Source organism: Pollicipes pollicipes, unplaced genomic scaffold (genome assembly GCF_011947565.3).
Source record: "Pollicipes pollicipes isolate AB1234 unplaced genomic scaffold, Ppol_2.1 Scaffold_3087;HRSCAF=3621_pilon_pilon_pilon, whole genome shotgun sequence".
Taxonomy (NCBI): Eukaryota; Metazoa; Arthropoda; class Thecostraca; order Pollicipedomorpha; family Pollicipedidae; genus Pollicipes; species Pollicipes pollicipes.
In genome coordinates, this window is record NW_023596225.1 from 42,627,739 (window position 1) to 42,649,812 (window position 22,074).

The 22,074-nt window shown below is 50.5% G+C and overlaps 2 protein-coding genes across 3 annotated transcripts in view; one reads left to right on the forward strand and one right to left on the reverse strand.

Annotated features, from left to right (window-relative positions):
* Window positions 1-21,731, reverse strand: part of LOC119089528 (fibroblast growth factor receptor 1) — a 36,631-nt gene extending 14,900 nt beyond the window's left edge. Inside the window, exons 1-2 of one of the 2 annotated variants that reach the window (XM_037212265.1) lie at window positions 21,650-21,715; window positions 19,075-19,163 (exon numbers count right to left, since the gene is read on the reverse strand). In XM_037212265.1, coding sequence (XP_037068160.1) covers window positions 19,075-19,081 — 7 coding nt within the window. In that variant the 5' untranslated portion in view covers window positions 19,082-19,163; window positions 21,650-21,715. Of the gene's footprint in view, window positions 1-19,074; window positions 19,164-21,649 lie in introns of both variants that reach the window. The other variant, XM_037212264.1, reaches the window with a different exon arrangement.
* Window positions 6,224-10,514, forward strand: LOC119089529 (lactoylglutathione lyase). Its single transcript, XM_037212266.1, has 2 exons — window positions 6,224-6,452; window positions 9,748-10,514. Exons 1-2 carry the CDS (start codon window positions 6,263-6,265, stop codon window positions 10,299-10,301), a joined length of 744 nt encoding a protein of 247 aa, XP_037068161.1. The 5' UTR covers window positions 6,224-6,262; the 3' UTR covers window positions 10,302-10,514.
* Window positions 21,732-22,074: the final 343 nt, after the last annotated feature.

Genomic DNA, 22,074 nt, shown 5'->3' on the forward strand with positions numbered 1-22,074 from the left:
AATCAACCTTTTCGAGGAACAGGTCTATTCTTTCTCTTGCATGGCAGGATAAGCGCGATTCTCCAATGGCATCACACACGGTTACAACGTTACACATTACAATGGGTGACAGCGGGCTTTGCCCAATACACACGACGCGCTTCGATGACTGGCTTCTTTGGTATCTGCAGCGATGCGCTACTGTCAGCCGTTCGTCATGACGACATCTTCAACAGTGCCTTTGTCCCCACGTCTCCATGGCACCCGTCATAGGTCAGCCGAGGCCCAGCTGCTCCTGTGGCCTGGTGGTGCCGCCAGACACTCGGGCGTCGACTCAGTTGAACAGGAACCCTCCGCGGCGGCCAGCCAGGGAGGCGACGGGGGCGGGTGGCGCCTGCCTCGCGGCCAGCGCCTGCAGGCTCAGCAGCGCTTGCCTGCCCTCCTCCTGCAGGTCACGGCCGCCAAAGCGCGCGCCCAGGTTGGGCCGACCCTGCAGACCAAGCAGGTCGTTGGGCGTCTGGGACGGCGCCGACGGCACGAACTGAGCCGGCTGCGCAGCGGCGCTCGGTGGAGCGGCGGGCGAGGTCGCAGCGCCCGGCGGCGAGGTCGGCGAGGTCGCAGCGCTCGGCAGCGCAGTCGGCGAGGTCGCAGCGCTCGACGGCGCAGTCGGCGAGGTCGCAGCGCTCGGCGGCACAGTCGGCGAGGTCGCAGCGCTCGGCGGCGCAGTCGGCGAGGTCGCGGAGGTCGGCGGCGCAGTCGGCGAGGTCGCGGAGGTCGGTGGCGCGACGGGCGATGCCGCGACGGTCGGCGGCGCACCCGGCAGCCCCTCGCCACGGAAGCCGAGGACGGGCCTGACCGGGAACCGCGGAGGCGGGGGCGGTGGCGGTGCGACCTGGCCCCGGCAGCAGACGCCGAGATGGCCGCTGCTCAGGCGACACCTGATGGGGCGGCCCGACTGGCGCAGGTAGGGAAGACCGCAGGCGAATGTCGGCTGACAGCCGCAGAGGTCGGCGGCGGCCGCGGCCGCGCAAAGCGCCAGCAGCAGCGTCTGGATCAGCTTCATCTCTCCAACGGTTGTGGACTTCTGCGCCTTTTGGCTAAGCGGACCAGCGACGACTCTGTGACTGGGCGGCCGCAGAGCTGATACTGCTCCCGGCTGCCCGGTGCCGCCTGTATATACGAGCCGGCGCCCCCGGTGCCTGCAGCCCGGCCGCTCACCGCCCGGGATTTCCTGGCGTGCTGCGTCACGAGCACGCGCGTGGCAGGACAGCCCGGCCACGCTAACCGGTCTGCCGGGCGGAACCCATCTTCCGGGGCGCTCCCAAATGTGCAGAGCTTTGGGGGCATGACCGGCATGTCTATTCCCGTGGGTGGAAGTGGAAGCTTTCCCGAACGATTAGGGGGTCGCTTTACGACAGGAATACAAGGAAGAGGAAGCCAACGTCAGTCTTCTCAGCTGTAGGGTAACGTAACAGTTTCTCAGTCCCTCACCCGAAGATAAAAGTGCAACGGATTTGCGAAAACCTGAGATCCACGAGGCCTCTGAGCCTACTGAGCTGGCTTTGACAGTCGACGTCAAACAAGATTCATGGTATGAATCAGAATCTGTCATCCCCGCGCAGTGGCCACAGGTCATTTGGTGTTGACTTCCTAAGTCACACCATCACGGCAAACCCCTGGCTGACGTAGCTACCGCGGAATTTAAAGCAAACACAGTGGGCAGAAGTCGATACCAGTAACAGATCGCTACTGAAATGACTTGTGAGCATAGAAGCCAACCTGGGATGAAGTGCTAAGTCGACGGCGACAATGCGCCACGTCAAAGCGACATTAACGATTTACTTTAGTTCCGTCTTTGACACACTTTGTTGGGGGAAGTTCTTCCTATCTCCGGCTTCTTTCTCAGGATCCGGCTTGCAGAGAAGCTACTATTCGTCAACAATACGGTAAGCTCATGTACAAAGGAACTGCAGGCAGGTCATAAAATAACAAATACTTCCCAAGGCATTGTTCCGTCCAGATTCATACAATGTCAATACATGCTGGATGGAATCACGCATGGCGCGTGAATTTAGCACAAACTCAACGCAAGGGAGCCGATGCACCCTAGACCGGACGGCGCACTGAATCTGCGAGGTCACCCGTCAGCTCCGTTCTGCTCTGTCTGCCTCCCGCTTACCTTTTCTGTCCCCTGTTGATCTGTTCTCCCCCTATTAACCTATGCTACCCCGTCAACCTGTTCTGCCCACTGTTGGCCCGTTCTGACCCCCTTGACCTGTTCTGGCCCCTACTGATCTGATCTGACCCCTGTTTGCTCAGACCCGTCACCCGGTGCCCGCGATCCAAGGCGTGACGCGTACGCACATTGTCCCGCCTGAAGGCTGCGCCTCCTCTGCGCCCTGCTCGGTACCACGTGTGCTGCTGACCGCCGCCGGCTCGTGACCTGACCGTGCTCATTCCCCATCAACAAAGCACCAGCCGGCCGAGCGGCCGCCAGTCGGGGCAATACTGAGCCCCGACCGGGCCGTGGTAGTGGGCCGTGAAAGCACGTGCGGTGATCGGAAGCTCCCCATGGTTAAAACGCAGGGAAGCTGCGCTGATGGCCTACTTCCGAAGGCTAAGTAAAGCTTCCCATGTCCTCGGAACTTCACGAGTTACGACGGGTGATCCAGAAATAGCTGCTGTTGAGGACGATGTAAACGGTCTCAAAAACTTATCACCCAGCATGGAGATGGGTAAGACATCATCAAGCCAAGGCTCTGGAGGAATAATTCTGACTTTAACATCAGTCAGTCAGTAACAACAGTCAGTCAAGAGATGACTGCTGACCCACAAGATAAGAGCTGGCACGTGCCAACTTTCGCGCAGTTTTGACTCACCGCTCATATGAGGCATGGACCTGCAGCTACGCGGATTATCAGTGGGTCCCTTTTCCGAACAGGTACGACCATGGTCGTTGCTAAGCCACCAGACCCGGTTCCAGAAACAAAACAACAATTGATGACGCGCAAGAGATGGCTATGGGTTCCAATGACGGAGAAAATTACAGGTGTAATGGCACACCGTCATCGCTGCCGGCCCTGCTCTGACCACATCACAGGTCCAATGGAGGAGCGTGGGCAGCGTTGCAAGCTGCAGTCATCGCCGCACCCCGTCGCACGGGGTGGCGGCGGCTGGGTGGCGGCGGCGCTGCAGGCGCGTAGTTCGGGGTGCTGACGCACGGTGGCGCCTATGCGGCTTGCAGTGATCGAGAATTGAGGGCTTTACTCGTCAGCAAAGACTGGCTGATTCCTATTTGACGGCTTGCGGTGTGCTGAGCATGCTGACAACTTTTTCTGTAGCAGGTGCCCTAATGGTTGACCTGCCTGACCGTTTAACCGCATTACTGTTTATCCTGTAAGGCCATGTTCTGTTCGAATCCTCCACGAATGTGAGAGCGCAAAATGGCCCGGTAGTCGAAATGTTCCTTAGAATACCTAATTATTATCGCCCCTCCAGGAATGCGTTTAAATGTGCCCCCGTGCTGTCAGTTACTGGCCCGAGCAGAGCCACAGGTCGTGGTAGGTTTCCTGGTCTGCTGGTGACCCGGACCGGCCAGCCCTACCCCGCGCCCAGTCTCTTCGGAGTGCCGCAGCTCGCAGGCCAGGTTTATTGCGAATCCACGGGCTCAGCTTCGACGGGTCTGGTGATGAAAGGACAATGGGTGTCGACTACCTTGTTTTAAGACTTGTTTTACGACCTTGTTTTAGCCGCTGGTGGACCACTCCTGCCATTTTGAGTCGATGTTGTTTGCAGCATAAAGAACACTCCACTCCTCAAGCAGAAACTGAAGTCTGAAAGCATCAAAGGAAAGTGACCAAAACAACAACCAAAAAGGTGACGAGCGCATTGGAAAATGATGAGTTTGTCGCCTTCCTGATGTCATGCGAGTAGGTTTAATGCCACACATTTGAGATCGCTGATGTCGTGCTCCTCCACCACTACCTCGGAGCCTTGATCAGCACCGAGCGCGAATGCGAGACCGATTAAACACGGCGTCGTCCATTGATGGCCGTCCCTGGTCACCGCGGCAACACATCGGCACTTGGACCAGCTGTGCCAAGCCGAAGTCGCAGACGATGTCGCGAAGTAGCAGGACTGCCTTGGCGGCTCACTGATGGCAGGTCTATCTTCAGGTCAGCCAATGCGTAGGTTGGCGCTTCCGGACGGACACGCCGCTCGACTTTGTGCTCGAGGTCTTTGATGCCTTCTCTGATGCCGTCTGTTCTTCCTGGCCAATATACATACCCTAGAGGGATGCTGATGTTTCTTCGTCAGGCATGGGGACAAAGCCAGGCTTCTGGATTCGAAGCGGAATTCGAAACCAGAACGATGGCATGAAAATACGACAAGCCAAACCGAGGCCAGCGGTTTCGCACTCGGGAAGCACGAAGCATCAGTCCCGCATCGCGAGGCCTAAACCGAGGCTCCATCTAGTGCACAAATTGTTTTGCGGAACCAAACCATTCCTGCGTTTGCATAAACTTCTTGGGACCAGACTGTGAAGCCCTCTACACAAGCAGCCTGTGGCATTATTGGCGCGATGTGTTAGTACAGCAGAGAGCAGATTGTTTTGGACCATTGTTCTCGTCTCATGTTTGTATGTACACGATGCTTCGGGAAGTGAGTTCTCTGGACGTCCTCAGATGTTAACCGATCCTGAGAATGGCCAGTCGGTTTGGTCTCTCAGCCGTGTATCCGTCGCAGCTTAAGAAGTTGTATGACATAAGGAGGCGGCATGCAGGCCAAGCCTGATTTGTGAAAAGCCGCAAGTGAAAAATCGCCATGACAAAGCCCAATCTGGAGATGGTGCGGAGCCAAAGCCACAGTCATTGTCCAAAGCTTGTTCGAAGCCGAAGTTGAAGCCGAAGCCTTGGCAAATGTTTCTCAGTAGAAGCAAAATCCGAAACCGGAACATCAAAACTGCGACTTCGCAAAACCGAAGCTAAAGCCGAGGCCAGTCTCATCTCAAGCCCTGTTGTTCACAGTTGTCATGCCACTTTGCTTGCAGCCGGAAAGCTCAGACCCAAAATGAGACTCCGCGGCCGTAGGGTCCACGTCTACGTTGTTTCCCCGGTTGTTATGGCCACACTGCCTCCGACCTTCGATCGATCGACCCCCGACCCCCACGTCGTGACGTCATCACCCGGCAAGAACAGGGCTCGGCTGCCCACGCTGCCAACTCTGTGAGTGCAGCCAGGCACAAGGCAGCTGTTCCTTCGAAGGGGCTTGCACACAGTATCGATGTTGGGAACCAGTGACGTCACATCCCGCTGACACGCGGTGAGTTTGCTGCTTCTTCCGGACGTGTTGAAACATCCCATGATGGCACGCTGAGGGGCGCGGCTGTCCGTCCGTAGCGGCTACGCCTGCCCACGGCGGGCCACGTGGCCTGCTATGGGACCGCTGCGCGTCCGGCGTATCGCGGCGCTGGGCCGTGACGTCCGCGTCCCCAGCGCCCGGCCGGCACACGCGCATGGCGATCTGCTCGGTCCGCACGGGCGGGCTCAGGTGTGGCGGAGCGGCCACGGACCTTCGATGAGGACGCCGTCAAAATGCCGGCAGAACTGGATCGTGTCGGTGGCTCGCACTTGAACGCGGCGCAGCTGAATTCGACGGCCAGGCCGCCCCGGCGATCGGTGCGCCTGCCCTGTCGACGGCCCTGTCGGTGCGCCTGCCCTGTCGACGGCCCTGTCGGTGCGCCTGCCCTGTCGACGGCTGGTACCGCCAATGCGCGCATGACCGATAGGTCGAGGCCCATCCGGCGGAAACAGCTCCACCTCGGCCACAGACAGCGGACTAAGTTGGAACAGAATGTAGCTGCCTAGTAAATGGTCGGTAGCATGGACCTCTTCAAGAAGCGGCAGGATGCCGGCGGTTCAGGCGTGGCACTCTCAGTGCAGTCCACAGCGAACACTTGCGAGATCAAGTGCGACGCGGGACTGCATCACGTCAATCACGCTGATCAGCTCATAACATAACGCTTATCCGGCCAGGCATTTATCTACAAGCCAGATGCTCTCCAAAACACGATAGAAGAACATCAACAGGCGCGCTCGAAAAGCCCTTCGCCAATAAAACTGACCACACAACGTCGGGTTATCGTGATCGCGCCATATCGATTTGTATCAGTGTAGTATGTCCCGCGCTGTTGCTGCAGGTTGTTTCCGCCGAGCACCGCGGTCAAGCACGGCCACAGGTCGTGACCCGCATCAGTCGAACACAGGTGAACCCGGGCCCCGCCATGCGCGGACTTCCAAGGTCGTGCGTGCGCTGTGGAGCGCCGGCCACACGCGCCGCACGGACGGGCGCGGAACGCCGGGGGGAGAGGACGCCTGGGCTAGTGACGGGAGCGCCTCTAGGGGCCGCTCCTGCTACTACGCGAGGCAGGGGCGGGCGCACGCGGCCACTCCGTTGGATACGAGGCACTCACAGTAAGTATACCCATCCCCGTCTCACGCAAGATTTAGGGAAATTTTTTGACGTGGCAAATACTCACGTTCATTATTGATTTGAATTCCATCGTGTCTGAGTGAAAGTGGTTTCATTGCCTTCTCGCGTGCATGTAGCATCCAACTTTTACCAATTAAGTCGCATGAGGAAATGTGTGTTCCAGTCGTCCATGTTGTATTGCACATGCCCTGTAATCGTGCATGTGTGTTGTGTATTTCGTAGACTGCGTGTCTCACGACATGCATATGTGCTACTGCCATGCACGTCGTTTGACATACGCAATCTACGAAATACACAACACACGAGCAGCGAAAGCTCGGTAAGGAGAGCAGTCGATATCATTTTGCCAATTCGTCAACGTTTTGATGTCCGTGATGGTAGCGATTTATTCAGTGATTTTTTCAGCGACGAGTTCCGTTTTCCACGAAAAATGGTTGCAGGGTCAATTGTGGCATGAGACCACCAAAAATGACCCTTATTTTGCAATATCATGTGACCTTCAAGGTCAAAACCTGGGTCAAAAGACGGGGAACTCGATATAACCAAAACATTTCCAGCAGATTTTCAACGTGCAGCTGTCAGAATATTCACCACAGAAAGAACTAGCGTCCATTAAAAAATACTGACCCCTTAAGGTCACCCTTCAAGGTCAAACACGGACTAAAAGGACAGGGAACTCCACATCATTCAAAAATTACCGGCCGATTTTTGTTTTACAAAGAGCAGAACATTCACCACAGAAAGACTAGCGTCCATCAAAAAGTCCTGACCTCTCAAGGCCATCCTTCAAGGTCAAACGCGGGCTCAAAGGACGGGGAACTTCATATCAACCAAAAATTACCGGCCGATTTTCAGCTTACAAACATCAGAACATTAACCACAGAAAGAGCTAGCGTCCGTCAAAAAGTCCTGACCTCTTCAAGTCTCCTGTCCCGTCTCCTGACCTCCTTCAAGGTCAAACGCGGGCTCCAAGGATGGGGAACTTCATATCACCCAAAAATTACCGCCAATTTTTAACTTACAAAGATCAAAACATTCACCACAGAGAGCTAACGTCCGTCAAAAAGTTCTGACCTCTCAAGGCCACTCTTCAAGGTCAAACGCGGGCTCCAAGAACGGGAACTCCATGTCACCCAAAATTACCGGCTGACTTTAAACTTAAGGACATAAAAATAGTCACCAGAAAGAGTCACCAGTCATCACCAGTCATCCGACATCAAGTCCTGATCTCTGAAGGTCGCCCTTCAAGGTCATACGTGGGCTCAAAGGACGGGAAACTCTATCACCCAAAAATTACCAGACATTTTTTAACTCGCAAATATCAGAATATTCATCACAAAAGAGCTACCGTTCGTCAAAAAGTCCTGACCTACGAAGGTCCCCTTCAAGGTTAAACGCAGGCTCGAAGGACGGGGAACTTCGTATCCCCCAAAAGTTATTGGCCTATTTCAAACTTAGAAACAACAGAATATTTCCTACAGAAGGAACTAGCGTCCCTCAAAAATCCTCAATCCTCAAGGTCACGCTGTAAGGTCAAACGCGGGCTCAAAGGACGGGGAACTCCACATCACCAAAAAATTAATGATCGAGTTGTAATTTATAAACATCAAAATACTCACCACAAAAAGAGCTAGCGCCCATCAAAAAGTCCTGACCTCTGAAGGTCACCCTTCAAGGTCAAACGCTGTCTCGAAGCACGGGGAACTCCATATCACCCAAAATCACAGGCCAGTTTTAACCTTGCATGCATTATGACATTTGCCACAAAAAGATGAGGCGTCCGTGAAAAAGTCCTGGCCTTTCAAGGTCATTCTTCAAGGTCAAACGCAGGCTCAAAGGACGGGGAACCCCATATCACCCAAAAAATACCGGCCGCTTTTTAACTTACAAACACAGGACTATTCACTGTAGAAAGAGCTAGCGTCAGTCAAAAAATCCTGGCCTCTCAACGTCATACTTCAGTGTCAAAGGCGGGCTGAAAGGACGGGAACTCTAAATCACCCTTAAAGTACTGGCCGATTTGAAAACTACAAGCATCAAAATAATCACAGGCGCATGAGCTAACGTCCGTCAAAATGTCCTGACCTTTCAATGTCAACCTTGAAGGTAAAACGCGGACTCAAGGGACGGAGAACTCAAGATCACTTGCAAATTACCATCCTATTTCGACTCGTTAAGCGCTACAAAATAAACATGGGTTAGATCCAGCGGTAGTCACTCATGCTTTTTAAGGTCAACCTGCATGGTGATATTCGGGTTGTTCTTTGGGTGATATGGAGTCCCCTGTCCTTCGAGGCCGCGTATACCCTTGAATGGTGACCTTGAGAGGTCAAGATTTTTTGACGGATGCTGGCTCTTTTTGTGGTGAATGTTTTGAACCCGGTAAGTTAAAAATCGGCCGGTAATTTTTGGTTAATATGAAGTTCCCCGTCCTTTAAGCCCGCGTTCGACCATAAAGAGTGACCTTGAAAGGTCAAGGGTTTTAGACGGGCGCTAGTTCTTTTTGTGGTGAATATTCTGACGTTTGTAAGCAATTTTTGTAATTTGTAATTTTTGGGTGGTATAGAGTTCGCAGTCTTTTGAGCCCGCGTTTGACCTTGAAGGGTGACTTTGAGAGGTCAGAACTATTAGACGGACGCTAGTTCTTTCTGGGGTGAATATTTTGACATTTGCGAGTTGAAAATCAGCCGGTAATTTTTTGGTGAAATCGAGTTCCCAGTTATTTGGCCCAGCTTGTGACCGTGAAGGTTACATGATATTTCAAAACCAGGGTCGTGTATGGCGTTCTCATACCACAATTGACCTTGAAACCGTCTTTCAGAGAAATCGGAAGTCGTCGCCAAATGAATCGATGAATAAACTGCTAACTTCACGGGCATAATATTTCGATACAATGCGGATCATTGTCAGGACAAGAGTACAATGGTACAATGTAACAATTAAATATAAGCACATTTAACGACATCTCTGGGCACGGTGCCAGTCAAAGTTAACGCCATTCAACATGACCTGTGAATTCTTCTGGGAATTAATTCTCTTCGCGTAAAAAAAAACACCTTAAAAATGCAGAAATCACGCCCCGAATTGCGCGACTGCATGTCATGTTGTGGCATGCCTACTCCAACACTGCATGGATCAAGATGTGTTCTGAGGGACAATGGTGAAGATTACGGATGGCCAAATCTAGGTTCAAACTACAAAAAAAGTGTCTTCCGTCTGCAATATGATACTACTGTGTGATGTGGGTGATTTACAATCTGAACTGGCCCATTGCAGACCACACGCGTTCAGTGATGCCTCTCACCGAAGCAGAGGTTAAGGCCGCCTGCTCGGAGCCCGACCCGGCCACCAAGGATTTTATCATGCAGCACACCATGTACCGCATCAAGGACCCCAAGGCCTCGCTGGACTTCTACACGCGCGTGCTGGGCATGCGGCTGCTGAAGCGACTGGACCTGCCGGCGGCCAAGATGTCGCTCTTCCTTATGGGCTACGAGTCGGGCGGCGACATACCGTCGGACGAGACGGAGCGCACGCGCTGGTGCTTCAGCCGGCGGGCGGTTGTCGAGCTGGCCCACGCCTGGGGCACCGAGTCTGACCCGCAGTTTGCCGGCTACCACAGCGGCAACAGCGAGCCGGCCAAGGGCTTCGGTCACATCGCACTGGAGGTCCCCGACGTCGACGCCGCCTGCGCGCGGCTCGAGCAGCTCGGCGTCGTCTTCGCCAAGAAACCTAACGAAGGCCTCGTCAAGGCGGTGGCCTTCGTCAAGGACCCGGACGGCTACTGGATCGAGATACTGAACTCGACCACGTTGGCTGGCGCGTTCTGAGACTGAGAATTCTCGTTCTGAGACATGTCGGAACGTGGATTTCTGACGAGCTCGGCAGCCACTGCTCGCCAATGTCTGTTTGTCGCAATTGCCTGACCAGGTCGTTGCATTTCAGGATTTGAAGTCAGTTATGTCGCCCATTGTGCATGGTCGCGATTTCTGTGATGGACTATAACAGTCGAGGCGCCTGATCAATATATCAATTTATGACTAGACAGTCTGTAGCAGGCCTCCATTGTTTTTCAGCAAGCCTCTGTCGTACTTAGTTTGTGACGACAGAACATACGATCTTCAAGCAGCACCCGCAATATCAAGGTCAGCCACCCCGTCGCCTCATTTTCCCAAATTCGTGCATTCGCAATAATGATTCCGCTGCTATAGTGAACAACTTGATCATTCGGTGGAGCTTGCCTAATGTGTGCGCAGCTTTGCATTCCATAGAAATGAAATGCATTGCCGTGCCTTGTAAATAGCTAGTTGACGCAAAACTGCCAATTTCAACAAGCCCTTCCAATGATTCAGCAAAATCAGGAATGTCCTCTAGCGCCCAGAAGGTATATTGACGACAAAGACACATCGGACGCCCAGCCTTTTGCAAAAAGCAACGGAATCTAACCACAGACAGTACTTGCCTGGGAAGCGTACTCCACCTTCCAGCCCCAGCCAGCGAAATCATGTTCTGTTTTAATGGCGACCAAAAAACCCACAGGCTTCAAACGTCTAACAACTTGGTGCCCCTCCCTTAGAACGATAACACCCAAAATCACCCAAAGCGAAACTTTACATGTGATGGAAGAAATTTCTCTGCTTCCTCCGCGACATGGTTTCTACGGCCTCATTTGTTCTCGCATCTTTTCGTGATTGATTAACTCTTAAGCACGGAAGCAACCACGAATGAAGACTGTCGAGCATATTTGATGTGGCAGCTTCAATCGAGACCTTAGATGACCTGGACCAGCTGGGTTTTCGTGATAACCGTTTTTGGAATAGCTAGGCTATATCAATTATCCAAATTTCACAAGGCTGTAAATGCTAGAAGCTATTTACAGAAGGTTGATTAAAGGCAATGTTCAACATTTGAAGATGTTGAAACATAACCTACAGCAGTCCATGCGCCCTAAAAATCCCGAGATGTTGAAACAAGCATCAGATGATGAAATCAGCTCATATTTTAGACGAGCTACAACACTTCGGTTAAATGATCATGACCCATCCTTTGCCGCGAGATGCTGTCATCATGTGAGGGCGAACTGCAGAAGCACCCTCTTAAAGTAGTGCACCTCTTGTATTACTACAATTGGTGAGATCTGAAAACCGCCCTGACATCTAAAGACATACTTTACCGAGGTAAAATGGCAACATTAATCCTGAGGAAATAAGCCAATCCCCGGAAACGGAAGACCGAAGTAAAGCCATTTCTTCCGGTACGGTACATATACGTTTACTGCCGCCGTGCACCTCAAACACGAGTTCGAATAATGTGATTCATTCTTACTAGAAATAAACACATCGTGCCAACAATGTCGCTTGAGCTACAACACTTTGGTTTAATGAATATGACTCATGCATTGTAGTGAAATGCTGCTGTCATATCGTGCGGACGGATTGTAGTAGCACCTTCTTAAAGTAGTGCACTTCTTGTCTAACTCCAATTGGCGAGACCTGAAATCTACTTTGACATTCAAATACGACTATGCTTTGACATGACATTATGACATCCGCTTTTCAGGTCCCGCCAGTTTGAATTATGTGCGAGGTGCACTAATTTAAGAGGGTGCTACTACAGTCCGTCCGCACGACATGATGGCAACATCTCACGGCAAAGCATGAGTCATATTCATTGAACCGAAGTGTTATAGCTCAGCCGACATTGTCAGCACGGTGTCTTTATTTCTAGTAAGTGTGAATCACATTGTCCGGACTCGTGTATGAGGTGCACGGCGCCAGTAAACGTATATGTACTGTACCGAAAACGCTGGCCTGGTTCCGTTCTTCGGTTTCCGGGGCTCGGCTTATTTCCTTGTGATTTCTGTTGGCATTTTGTCTCGGTAAGGTACGTCTTTGGATGTCAGAGCGGTTTCCAGGTTTCGACAATTATAATTATGTAACAGGTGTACTACTTTAAGAGGGCGTCACTGCAATCAGTCCGCACGACATGATGGCAACATCTCACGGCAATGCATGAGTCATAACCATTGAACCGACGTGATGTATCTTAACCAACATTGCCAGCACGATGTGCTGAAGTTTCACAACTTGATCTAATATATGAGGTGCAAAAAGTGCGATGTTAAAGTAAGAGGGCACATGCCTTTCTGGTCGGTGTAAGATGGGCCGAAAAATATCAGATGATCAAATGAAAGATATCAGATGAAAGTTATCAGATGGTCAAAATGATCAAAATAATGGAATGTACAGACGTTTAGCGCACTAGAAGAAAATGTGAACATGAATGCATAGACGTAGGAACGTTTCAAAAAGCGGGGGCCAAGCTCACGGTGTACTTCAGGAACTTTTTCTGGAAAGCCAGCCCGATGACCGAGGGGGGGGGGGGCAGGAATGAAGGTTGTTATTGCTCTTTATTCGAATGTCATGGCTGCTATGCTATATGTGCATCTAGAGCTGTTTATTACTGATACACAACCTTGCCTGTTCGACTCATTTGTTATTTGGCAGATAAGGCTATCCGACTTCCCTACACTATTCGTCCATTTTAACATTGTCTTTCCTGGGAAGGCGAAATTCCACGAGCGGGTATTTTGGGTCATTAAGGAAGCATCTGCCTCCGCAGTGTAGAGGCCAAAATACGGCCTGGATAAAGGCTGGTGATAATTTTGAAAGTGGGTCGATGGCTCACAGCGGGACAGAGTGTCATGCGCCTTCATTTCGCTGGCTGATTTTCATGAGATAAGACCTGTCGCAGCATTTTAGGCGGAAACATGTTCGGGAGCTTGATACTGCTAGAAACAATGAACAAAAGCCACAAAACTGGAGATCCTCTTTTAAGAATCAAGCCACCTAATAAGGCCCACCTGTCATATGTTCCTTATCCGGGCCCTGCTCCTGTCCGCCGTCGGTGGTCACTGCCCTGGGCCCGATGTCTCGCGCATGACTGACGGCGTACTGATCGTATCGCTGCTTTGTTGCATACTTTTGGGTCAGCGTTACTTCTACATGGTGCATTAAACACGCGTTAGACACCTGCAACAGTATCTTTTTCCGAATTATCTTCCTTCACACTACATCATCACAGAAAAATAGCCTCCGAGAAGCTGTCTGCCTTAGGTATTAATTGGCCCAACGGACACTTCATTGCCCATCATGCAACGCATACGACTTGATTTGCTTTTGCGTGTAGGCACGAGCGTAGCCAGACCTTTGCCAAGGAGGAACACAAGGTTGACAAAAGCCCATCTTATGGTGATCCCCCCCAAAATCCCCCGATATCGCTTACTTGTTAACGAGTGACACGGTTTTCTTCGTTTTATGGTTATTTTTACCTTGTAACCAGAACAGAAACCAGGAGCTACCGTGAGCTCAATTCTGTTCGCATTTTGAGATCAATCAGCTGCAGAAATCAGGCGTTGAACGACTGCATGGAAGAAATCACCGGCGCTCTTAATTCACAATGTTTAGTTGACTCTTTCTAAACTGTTAGAATTCAGAAGCTTTGTCAATTTTTTTCTGGGCTCTACAGACATTGAAGATGTCACGAAGATAATAAACCGATTTGTTTGATCCAAATTTGAAGATGAAAATTTGATTGCAGATCGAGTGGTCAACAATGAATATAAACGTGGCCAATCCCCGTTTGTTTGAAAATGATCACCATTCACTCAGAATCAATCGGTGATACAATTTATGTGACGTGTTCTTTAACATGCGCGCTCACAAACCTTAGCAACAAAAACCTCGACACCAGGCGATCCAGTATTCAGTCCGCGGAGCGTTCGCCCAGTAGCTAAAATATTTAGTCGTGGCTCATTGGTGGGCGAAAATGATGACGCTTCTGAATTTATTACCTTTATATACCTAAATCAACTAGTTATACAACTTATGCCATGTAGTTTTGAGCATGCCCACTTGAAAATTTTGGAAACACAAGCGTCGATCCCAGGCTCCGTAGGCCGCGCAGCATCGGCCCAGCAGCTAATATTAGGTTGTGTCCAACGGGTGGACGAAAATGACGACGCTTCTGAAAAAGTATCCTTGGACGCTTCATATCAGGTCTCGTATTTAGAAGGCAGTCTGAGCGCATACTTCACGTGTGCAATTTTTAGACTGATAGAAAAAACGGATTGGCGCGTAAGGCCCCGAAATGGGGCTGGAATCTAGTGGTTGAACTGGAAAAGTGAAAGTAAAATCTCCATTTTTCGTGTTTTTGCAGCTATTTATCTGTCCAGAAGACGAATTAAAAGGGCGCCCGACACCTGGTGGCACTTGCAGTGGCCGAAACTTTTCAGTTTTACGCAAGTTGCAACCCAGACCATCTTTGTCCTTGCCCTCGAGTTTGCGGGCGGGTATGTTCAAGCTTTTTGATATAATTTGTTTCAATACATTCTGAAAAAATGAACATTCTCAGGCAAACCTGGCATGATCTTGCGCATTTTTGTAATTCATTTCGACCCGCGCTTTTCAAAGATAATGAGAGCCCCACTCTACTCAACAATAATGAGACCCCTTATTTCCTTCCGGGCAAGGGGCCTCTTGAGTAGAACACCAAGGGTACATTACCGTTTCCGGTCAAGGGCTGAAGGGCCATTCCGTCCCATCGCGAAGTGTCTTCTGGCTACCATTCTGGTGGCACGGGGCGGGATCAGCACAGGAACTCTCATTGACGCAACAACATCCCTGATCACCGCAGGTAGTCCGATGCTGTCACATAGACTCCAGTTCCAGTTCCGTGTTTTTCTGTGCTCCTCAGAGATATTGAGTTCTCCCTGACTGTAGATCGTAGATGAAATAGGGTTCCTAACTTTATTAACATGGCTAACCCACGTTCGTCTTAAAATGCTCGAGATTCTGTCAAAGATAAGAAAACTACGTAATATGGTGCTGAACATGCATGCTCGCAAGCCATAGCAATAACAGCCTCGACGCCCGGCGTTGCATTGTCCATAGGCCACGCGGCGTCGGCCCTGCGGCTGTGCCACTAAGCGATGGTCAATGAGCAAACGAAAAAGATGACGCATGTTAAGGGAAATGGCTGGTGAACTAGGTAAATCGGCATGCATGTTTAATTTAGTACAAAAGTAAACCAAATGCAACCTTAATCTGAAAAGTGGGGATCAAGATAACATTGCTGGCCCCTCCACCTTGAAAAGTGGGGGGGGGGGCATGGTCCCCTTGTCCTTACGCCCATGCATGAATGTGAAAACTGGGATATTTTTCTTGGTTGCTCGCACATCCATGATTTGGTGATCATGGCACCTTTTTAGTGCAGCCTGTTAATCCTCTGCCGCCTGTTATAAATAAAATTGCTGGCTTCGTGCGGAAATCATAATAAAGTCGGATGGTAATTTGGTGAAAATGATAAGCAATCTACCATACTAGCATTGCGAGCAGCGATGGCGAAAATCACAAAATTGATGATGATAATTGTGCCCTCATTACCTTTGGTGCTAAAGACATCGTTTGGGTCGTATGATTTCAAAGCTGGGCAATGCTGCTAACGCGAGCTGATTGCGTTCGTCGCGTGCTGCGAGTGAAATGCTCATGGTGGAGATGTATGTTCTATAAAATGTAACCTTCTTGAAGAACACCTCTTTGTCAATCATGTAGTTCCCCCTTTTTCAAGGTTCTGGCGGCGCCCCTGCTCGTTACTACGGTTGACTTACCTTTCACAGCTGTCTTCTAATGATCAGGCATCCTCAATCAGCTTTGAGAAGAACTAAGAACTGATAGAATCCTTCTATTTACATAAAAGTGTTTCTACATGGGAGACGGCAACCAGCGACGCGCACCCAACCTGTTACGTTCAAGGACCGACTGCGCATCGCTTAGCCGCGGACGCACACCGCCTCCGCAGCAGCTGATCGCCGCGTTGCTATGGGGCGGGGTTACGGGGGAGGCAAAGGGCGCGGCAGAGGCGAAGCTCAGGCATGCGATCACAGCGATCGTAAGGGCGTGTATGGGATGACTGGATTTTGACGTTACGTAAACCGGCCCCGTCCGTATAAAGGGTAATCGACAATCCAAATGGAGTGTGCTCACTGGGATCCGAGGAATGCGTGGAATTCGCCAATCGGCTGGGCACAACTTCTGCCTTAGCCTAATAATCCAGGCTCAGGGCCACGGGGCTTCAATATGATTGGTCCTACAGGCCTTAGAGCTTCCGAACAGAGTTCTTACAAATGTAATAACGTTTTCATGCTGGCCTCCCGAGGCTCACATGCAGCTGAACAGCGGCCTCAGGAGGCTCTCAGAAAGCGTCCAGAAGGAAAACCCAAGCTGTATGTCAGCTCCCTCCGCGATTAATCGCCCGTGGCGTTAATATAATATTTTTAATAAAATTCCGGGAACAGTGCCGGGGGCCATGATAGCCGCGGTCTCTTGTACATGCCTGTTCCTGTAATGGTGTATGGTCGCCCCGATCAAGCTAATTATCGGACTACTCAAAAATAATAAGATCGAGGTAAGGAAGCCAATGAGCCCCTGGTTGGTCGGCATGATGTGTTTCGAAATTATGTTCCTTCGAACGACGTTAATATGCCATTATCGACCTTCCACACACCATGAGGCATTAGTTAAGCGGCGTTATCAAGCAAGCATTGTTATATTGTCAAACAATGCATGTGTTGGCAACTAAACCGCTGACTGCTTGATAGCATCGTTTAACCAGTACCTGCTGGTGCAATGTACGTTACTTGATGTCGGCAGAGCAGTCGCAAACTCATAGTCCCCCAAAAAACACATCCAACGTCCACATGGTGCAAACATGGGTGATGATTTTTATTCTTTTGTAGGGGTTCTGCCTCCCCTAATGGTGAGTTGCCCCCCCCCCACCCCCCAATATTGGCTTGGCCCCCATGTTTTAGGCTGGAATACCACACAACATGTGGGCAAAAGATGATAAAAACACAGAGATTATCTTCTTTGACCTTTCTGCGAAGTGACGCCTCGCACCAGTCTCATACCAGTCATGGTTGCTTTCACAAGATACAAATCGTAACAGCTGAGCCGATAAACGATGCAATAAACTTCACATACCTAGCGCCGTGAGACACGCGATGGCTTGTGAGGTTAAAGTAAAAAGCTCTGGAATATGGGGATGAAATCCTTCATGGCTCAACCCGTCCCCGACCCTGTCCCCCACAGCCAAAATGCGCGTCGCCCCTCATGACCGCCATAGAAGAGTGCCATCAGCGCCCTAAGGTGGCCTCTAAAGGGGCGCTTTCACGTGCCGACCAGAAGAGACGCGTGCGTCCAGTAGCTTATCCCTGAATCCAACCCTGAATGGCTTCTACGCTGCTTAAATAAAATATTTTTTTATAAATCATACAAGGCGTAATTCATAAAAAGTAATTTATTGTGTTTAATCAAAATAAAGTGGGCTACATCCGATGAAAAAAGGGAAGATTGTCGGGCCCTAAGCTCGCCCCTCCACCAATAATTTACAACAGTTGACACCCCTGGATGCAAATAAATATTCATGTTACTTTTAGGTGCTTTGGGGAAATGGCGTGTATGACGCAGAACTTCTCATCGCATTTATATCATTCTAAACTTGGCATCGCGTTTATTTATGCTGGAGTCAGCATCTCCGGATGCATCACAAGCGCAGAACTCCGTGCAGGAGAAATAACTCTGTCACAAAGCTCCGTATGTGCATAAGTTTGTCATTATCCGCAGTTACCCGCCCCCCCCCCCCCTCCAATTGGTGAGCATACCCTCCGTCTGATAGCATTCATAGTTTAACTCCCTTCTCAGCACCGCATGTACCTACGGGTGCACTTCTTGGCATGACATTTCTATCCTGTGTGCATCCATGTGCATGCACCTCGTTTGTATGCACCGCTCTGCTCAGCGCATTTTTCGAGTCTGCAATTCTTCATGTCGCACGTCTTTTCTCATCATTCACCGTACTCGGAGCCTCGCCATGAGGCAAGAGTTCGGGTGGGGATGCCGAGGCTTTTAAAAGCGTTCCGTTGCATGCAATGCCATGGGCCCAATACTAAATTTGCACAAGTTTAGGGGCTCCCCACGCCCTGTTCCAGTGGTGGAGGTCATGTCTTTGGTGTATTTCGCAGTTGGCACATCTCTGTGCGTGTCTACAAATAAATTGAAATTCGTATGGAAACATAGCTTGCATGTGGTGAGAAGATATGCGGTACATCCATACGACTCACTGCGGACACTGATGACACTGAAATGGTGATATACCGTGACATCTCACATGTGATAATAGAACGGCATGTGTTCTCATGTTGCGTCTTTGACTAAACAGCGTTTCAACCAGGCAGGGGCGGATACAGCATTTTGCATTGCGGGTGTCACTACCAACCCAGCTTTGCGCGCTGCATGCACGAGGTATTTTGAATGGCGCAAAAGAAGACCGCATGTTCTCGATTATTGACCATTACATGTCTGCCTCTGATCTTGTATTATCGGACATTTATTCCCGCACACATTACCACATGTGGAGGAATCGCTAAGTAGCGCATGTGCTCCTGTGGGCTAGTATGTTAATAAGCCACTGCAGTCAAGAACGAGTTCATGATTTCGCAACGGAGGTGGGAGGGGAGCGGGGGGGGGGGGGGAGTGCACCACTCACCGGGCATTGTGGCGCCTCCCTGGAGCTTGGCGTCCGCCCTAGGAGTCTTCAGTGTTCGTCATCAGAAAGCAGCGAGCAATGTGATGTCCCTGGAATTCGATGCCCCTTAAAAACGGTGGTTTTAGTGTCCTTGCGGTGCACTGTTGGATCTCATGTCCCTTGAAAATGAAAGTCACAGGGTCCAACATGAAGGTTTTTTTGCTCGTTAAAAAAGTTATGAGACCGCGAAATGGAGGCTTCGGTGCTACGCCACCATAATATTGTGGTGCCCTGTGGTACCCCAAAATCGTATCGTGTTTCAAAAGGGGAGAGTATGTCCCCATGGTCCCTTGTAGATTCGCCCCTAATTACAACTGATACAACTATGCTTTTTCACAGATTGTGGTTATGTGTCCTACAATTAAGGCTAAATTATCATTCCTACTGCTCGCGTTAACTGCAGCAATTTTCTGCACATGTTTGAGCCAGGCGTGAGTTTTTTTCGCAGGCAGATCCGAGACCAAATCAGACTGACCAAGTTTCCAGCTATCAGCAAGGCTTACCTCGTTCATAAAGTGCCCACCAATGTCAGATCGAGCGGGCCTGATGGTTCGGGTGCGGTAACAAATTGGGGGCACGCCGGGAATCTGGTCCCCTTTCTCGGAGTAGGGGACATGCTGAAAACCAGATATGCAGGCAATCCAAAGACTGAACAACAACACTTGCTTCACAGATTGGAAGAAAGCTAAGCGTCAATAGCGCTAAAGCTGTTCCAAGATGTGAGAATCGGCGTTTGCGGGACTATGGCGTGTAACAGTCGCCCACCTCAGGTAAACAGTGAAAGCGGTCACATAGCTCAGTTGGCCATGGCAACCTTCTCATGACTCACGATACCCGTTCGACCAAGGCGTGGGATGTAGCCAATCTGTCAGACACTAAAAGGGAATATTTTGAACGGGGTTTTGAACTGCGCTGCATGGGTTGTAACCTACAAGGATATATTCACAACCGTCATAACCTTTTAAGGCCTGGAATGATCCCATTTTTGCCGTTAATGTAATAAATCTGTGTGCCATCGGACATTCCGATATTACCACACGACTACGCAGCGTCATGTCGCCAGGAAAAGCGTCACAAAACGCCAGTTTCCTGGCCGTCAACTGCCATTGAGGTTTGGTGAGTCCTTGATTTGACGTCACCTGCAGAAAGAGCATGAGCTGATGACGTAACCCGCAGCAAGAGCATAACGTGGTGATGATGATGATGATGTCACCAGCAGCAAGAGCGTGAGCTCATGACGTCATCCTCACTATGAGCCGATGTCACCAAAGTTTTTCTTCCACAAAACTGTGGCATTCCCGGCGTTTTTTATAAATGCGATTAGCATGCACCCGTTCACCGTATGCTGTTTGAGGTAATTTTTAAAGGCGTCGTCTGGCAGCTCCCACAGGTGAACCGTTTCGTTCCAGAGGATTGAACTCACCAATGTTTTTGAATTTCACTTTCCGTGGCACTAGCAAACCATCGGGATCAGAAACTGTCGGCCATGTAACTCACGGCCATCAGAAACATGACCACTGTTGCGCTTTGTCTTTCGCAATACCATAAGGCAGTTAATGGTACCCAGCTCCAGAAAAGCCAGGGTCAGATCTTTGTAGAATTAGTACAGCGCACAAAGACTTGCCGCCAGGGGTGTGCCTTCAGTTAAGTCCTTCAGGTGTGCCTTCAGTTAGGAAAAAGCTCCCTGAGCTCCCTCCCCCCTTTTTGAGAAGACAGTACGCCAAACTCGGGGAAAACTAGTTTCTTGTGTATTTTGTGGGCATTTTAGGCACTTCCCCTGCTCAGCCAACTGATTTTTCGGAACTTCACCGCTGAGAGCTAACAAACGAATCCAGAGAGTAAGTGGATTCAAACCAGTATTAGTGACCGAACCACTGCAACCCCAGGAGCAGCCGTTCCTATGCTTGCTGACCACAGGTCCGTGCATCGATTAACCAGTGACAGCAAGCACTGGGAGTGGATAAGTGGGTCCTAACGCATTTTCCCCGAGTTGTTACGGCGACCACCACCTTACCCAGCTGGCGGGTATCCATGTTCTGGTTGCCTCAGGTGCATGTTTATCCTCACGGTCACAAACGCATTATCATATGGTACCGCCTTGGTCAAGTTGCTGCATAACAAGCGTCCTACTCATGGAATGGTGAGTAAAGTTTTAAGTTTAAAGCAGAATTCGACACGAACAATCACGTGCACGACGGGACTCAGTACAAAGCCTTGCAAGTATGGAAAAGCGAGATAGCATTGGGTACCTGGGGGAAGCGATGCCGTGCCGTGTGCTCATGAATCAATTGCTCAAAATTTAGCGTCAACAAATAAATGTGCGTGCGAACATTTCCGGGCACGAAGTTTTGCACTTACCAATACTCGTGAGCGGACATTTATGTACGGGGATTTCGATATATCAAATTGTATAAGCCGATTCGAGTAGGCGCACAAGGCCGCCCCTCCCCCCCGAAATATTGCGGTGCTATTGTCCGGTGACGAACGAAAATCAAGTCGCATTTCACGCACTGCAAGATCTGGAAAATATCCTTACCCGTTTGAGGCCGTAGTCGCATAGGTCTCGTCTGGTCTGGCACCCTCCTTCTCCGCTGAATTCACCGAGGAACACTCAACACACACCTTCATGCACTGAAGCTGGTGGGCTGCGGATGGATAAGCGCGTGTCGTCCTATGAATCGCTGCACGAGCTCTACCGCACGTGCCCTGGCCATTGTTGCGCAGCTGTTGCGGGCCACGTGGCAGGCTGCTGTCTCTGGGCGGCAGTTGATCACCCTGCGTTTGTCACCTGGTGGGCAAGACAAAAAACTACATCTGACGCCTGTTAGCGTCCTGTTGCCCTACTCGTTTGATATGTTAGTGTGGGCCCCAAAGGAGGTGTGCCGGGCGCAAATCTGGGAACGGAGTGTCCGAAGCGAGCTTTCGCTCAAAAGGCGGTGCTCAAATAGTGTCTAAAGGATT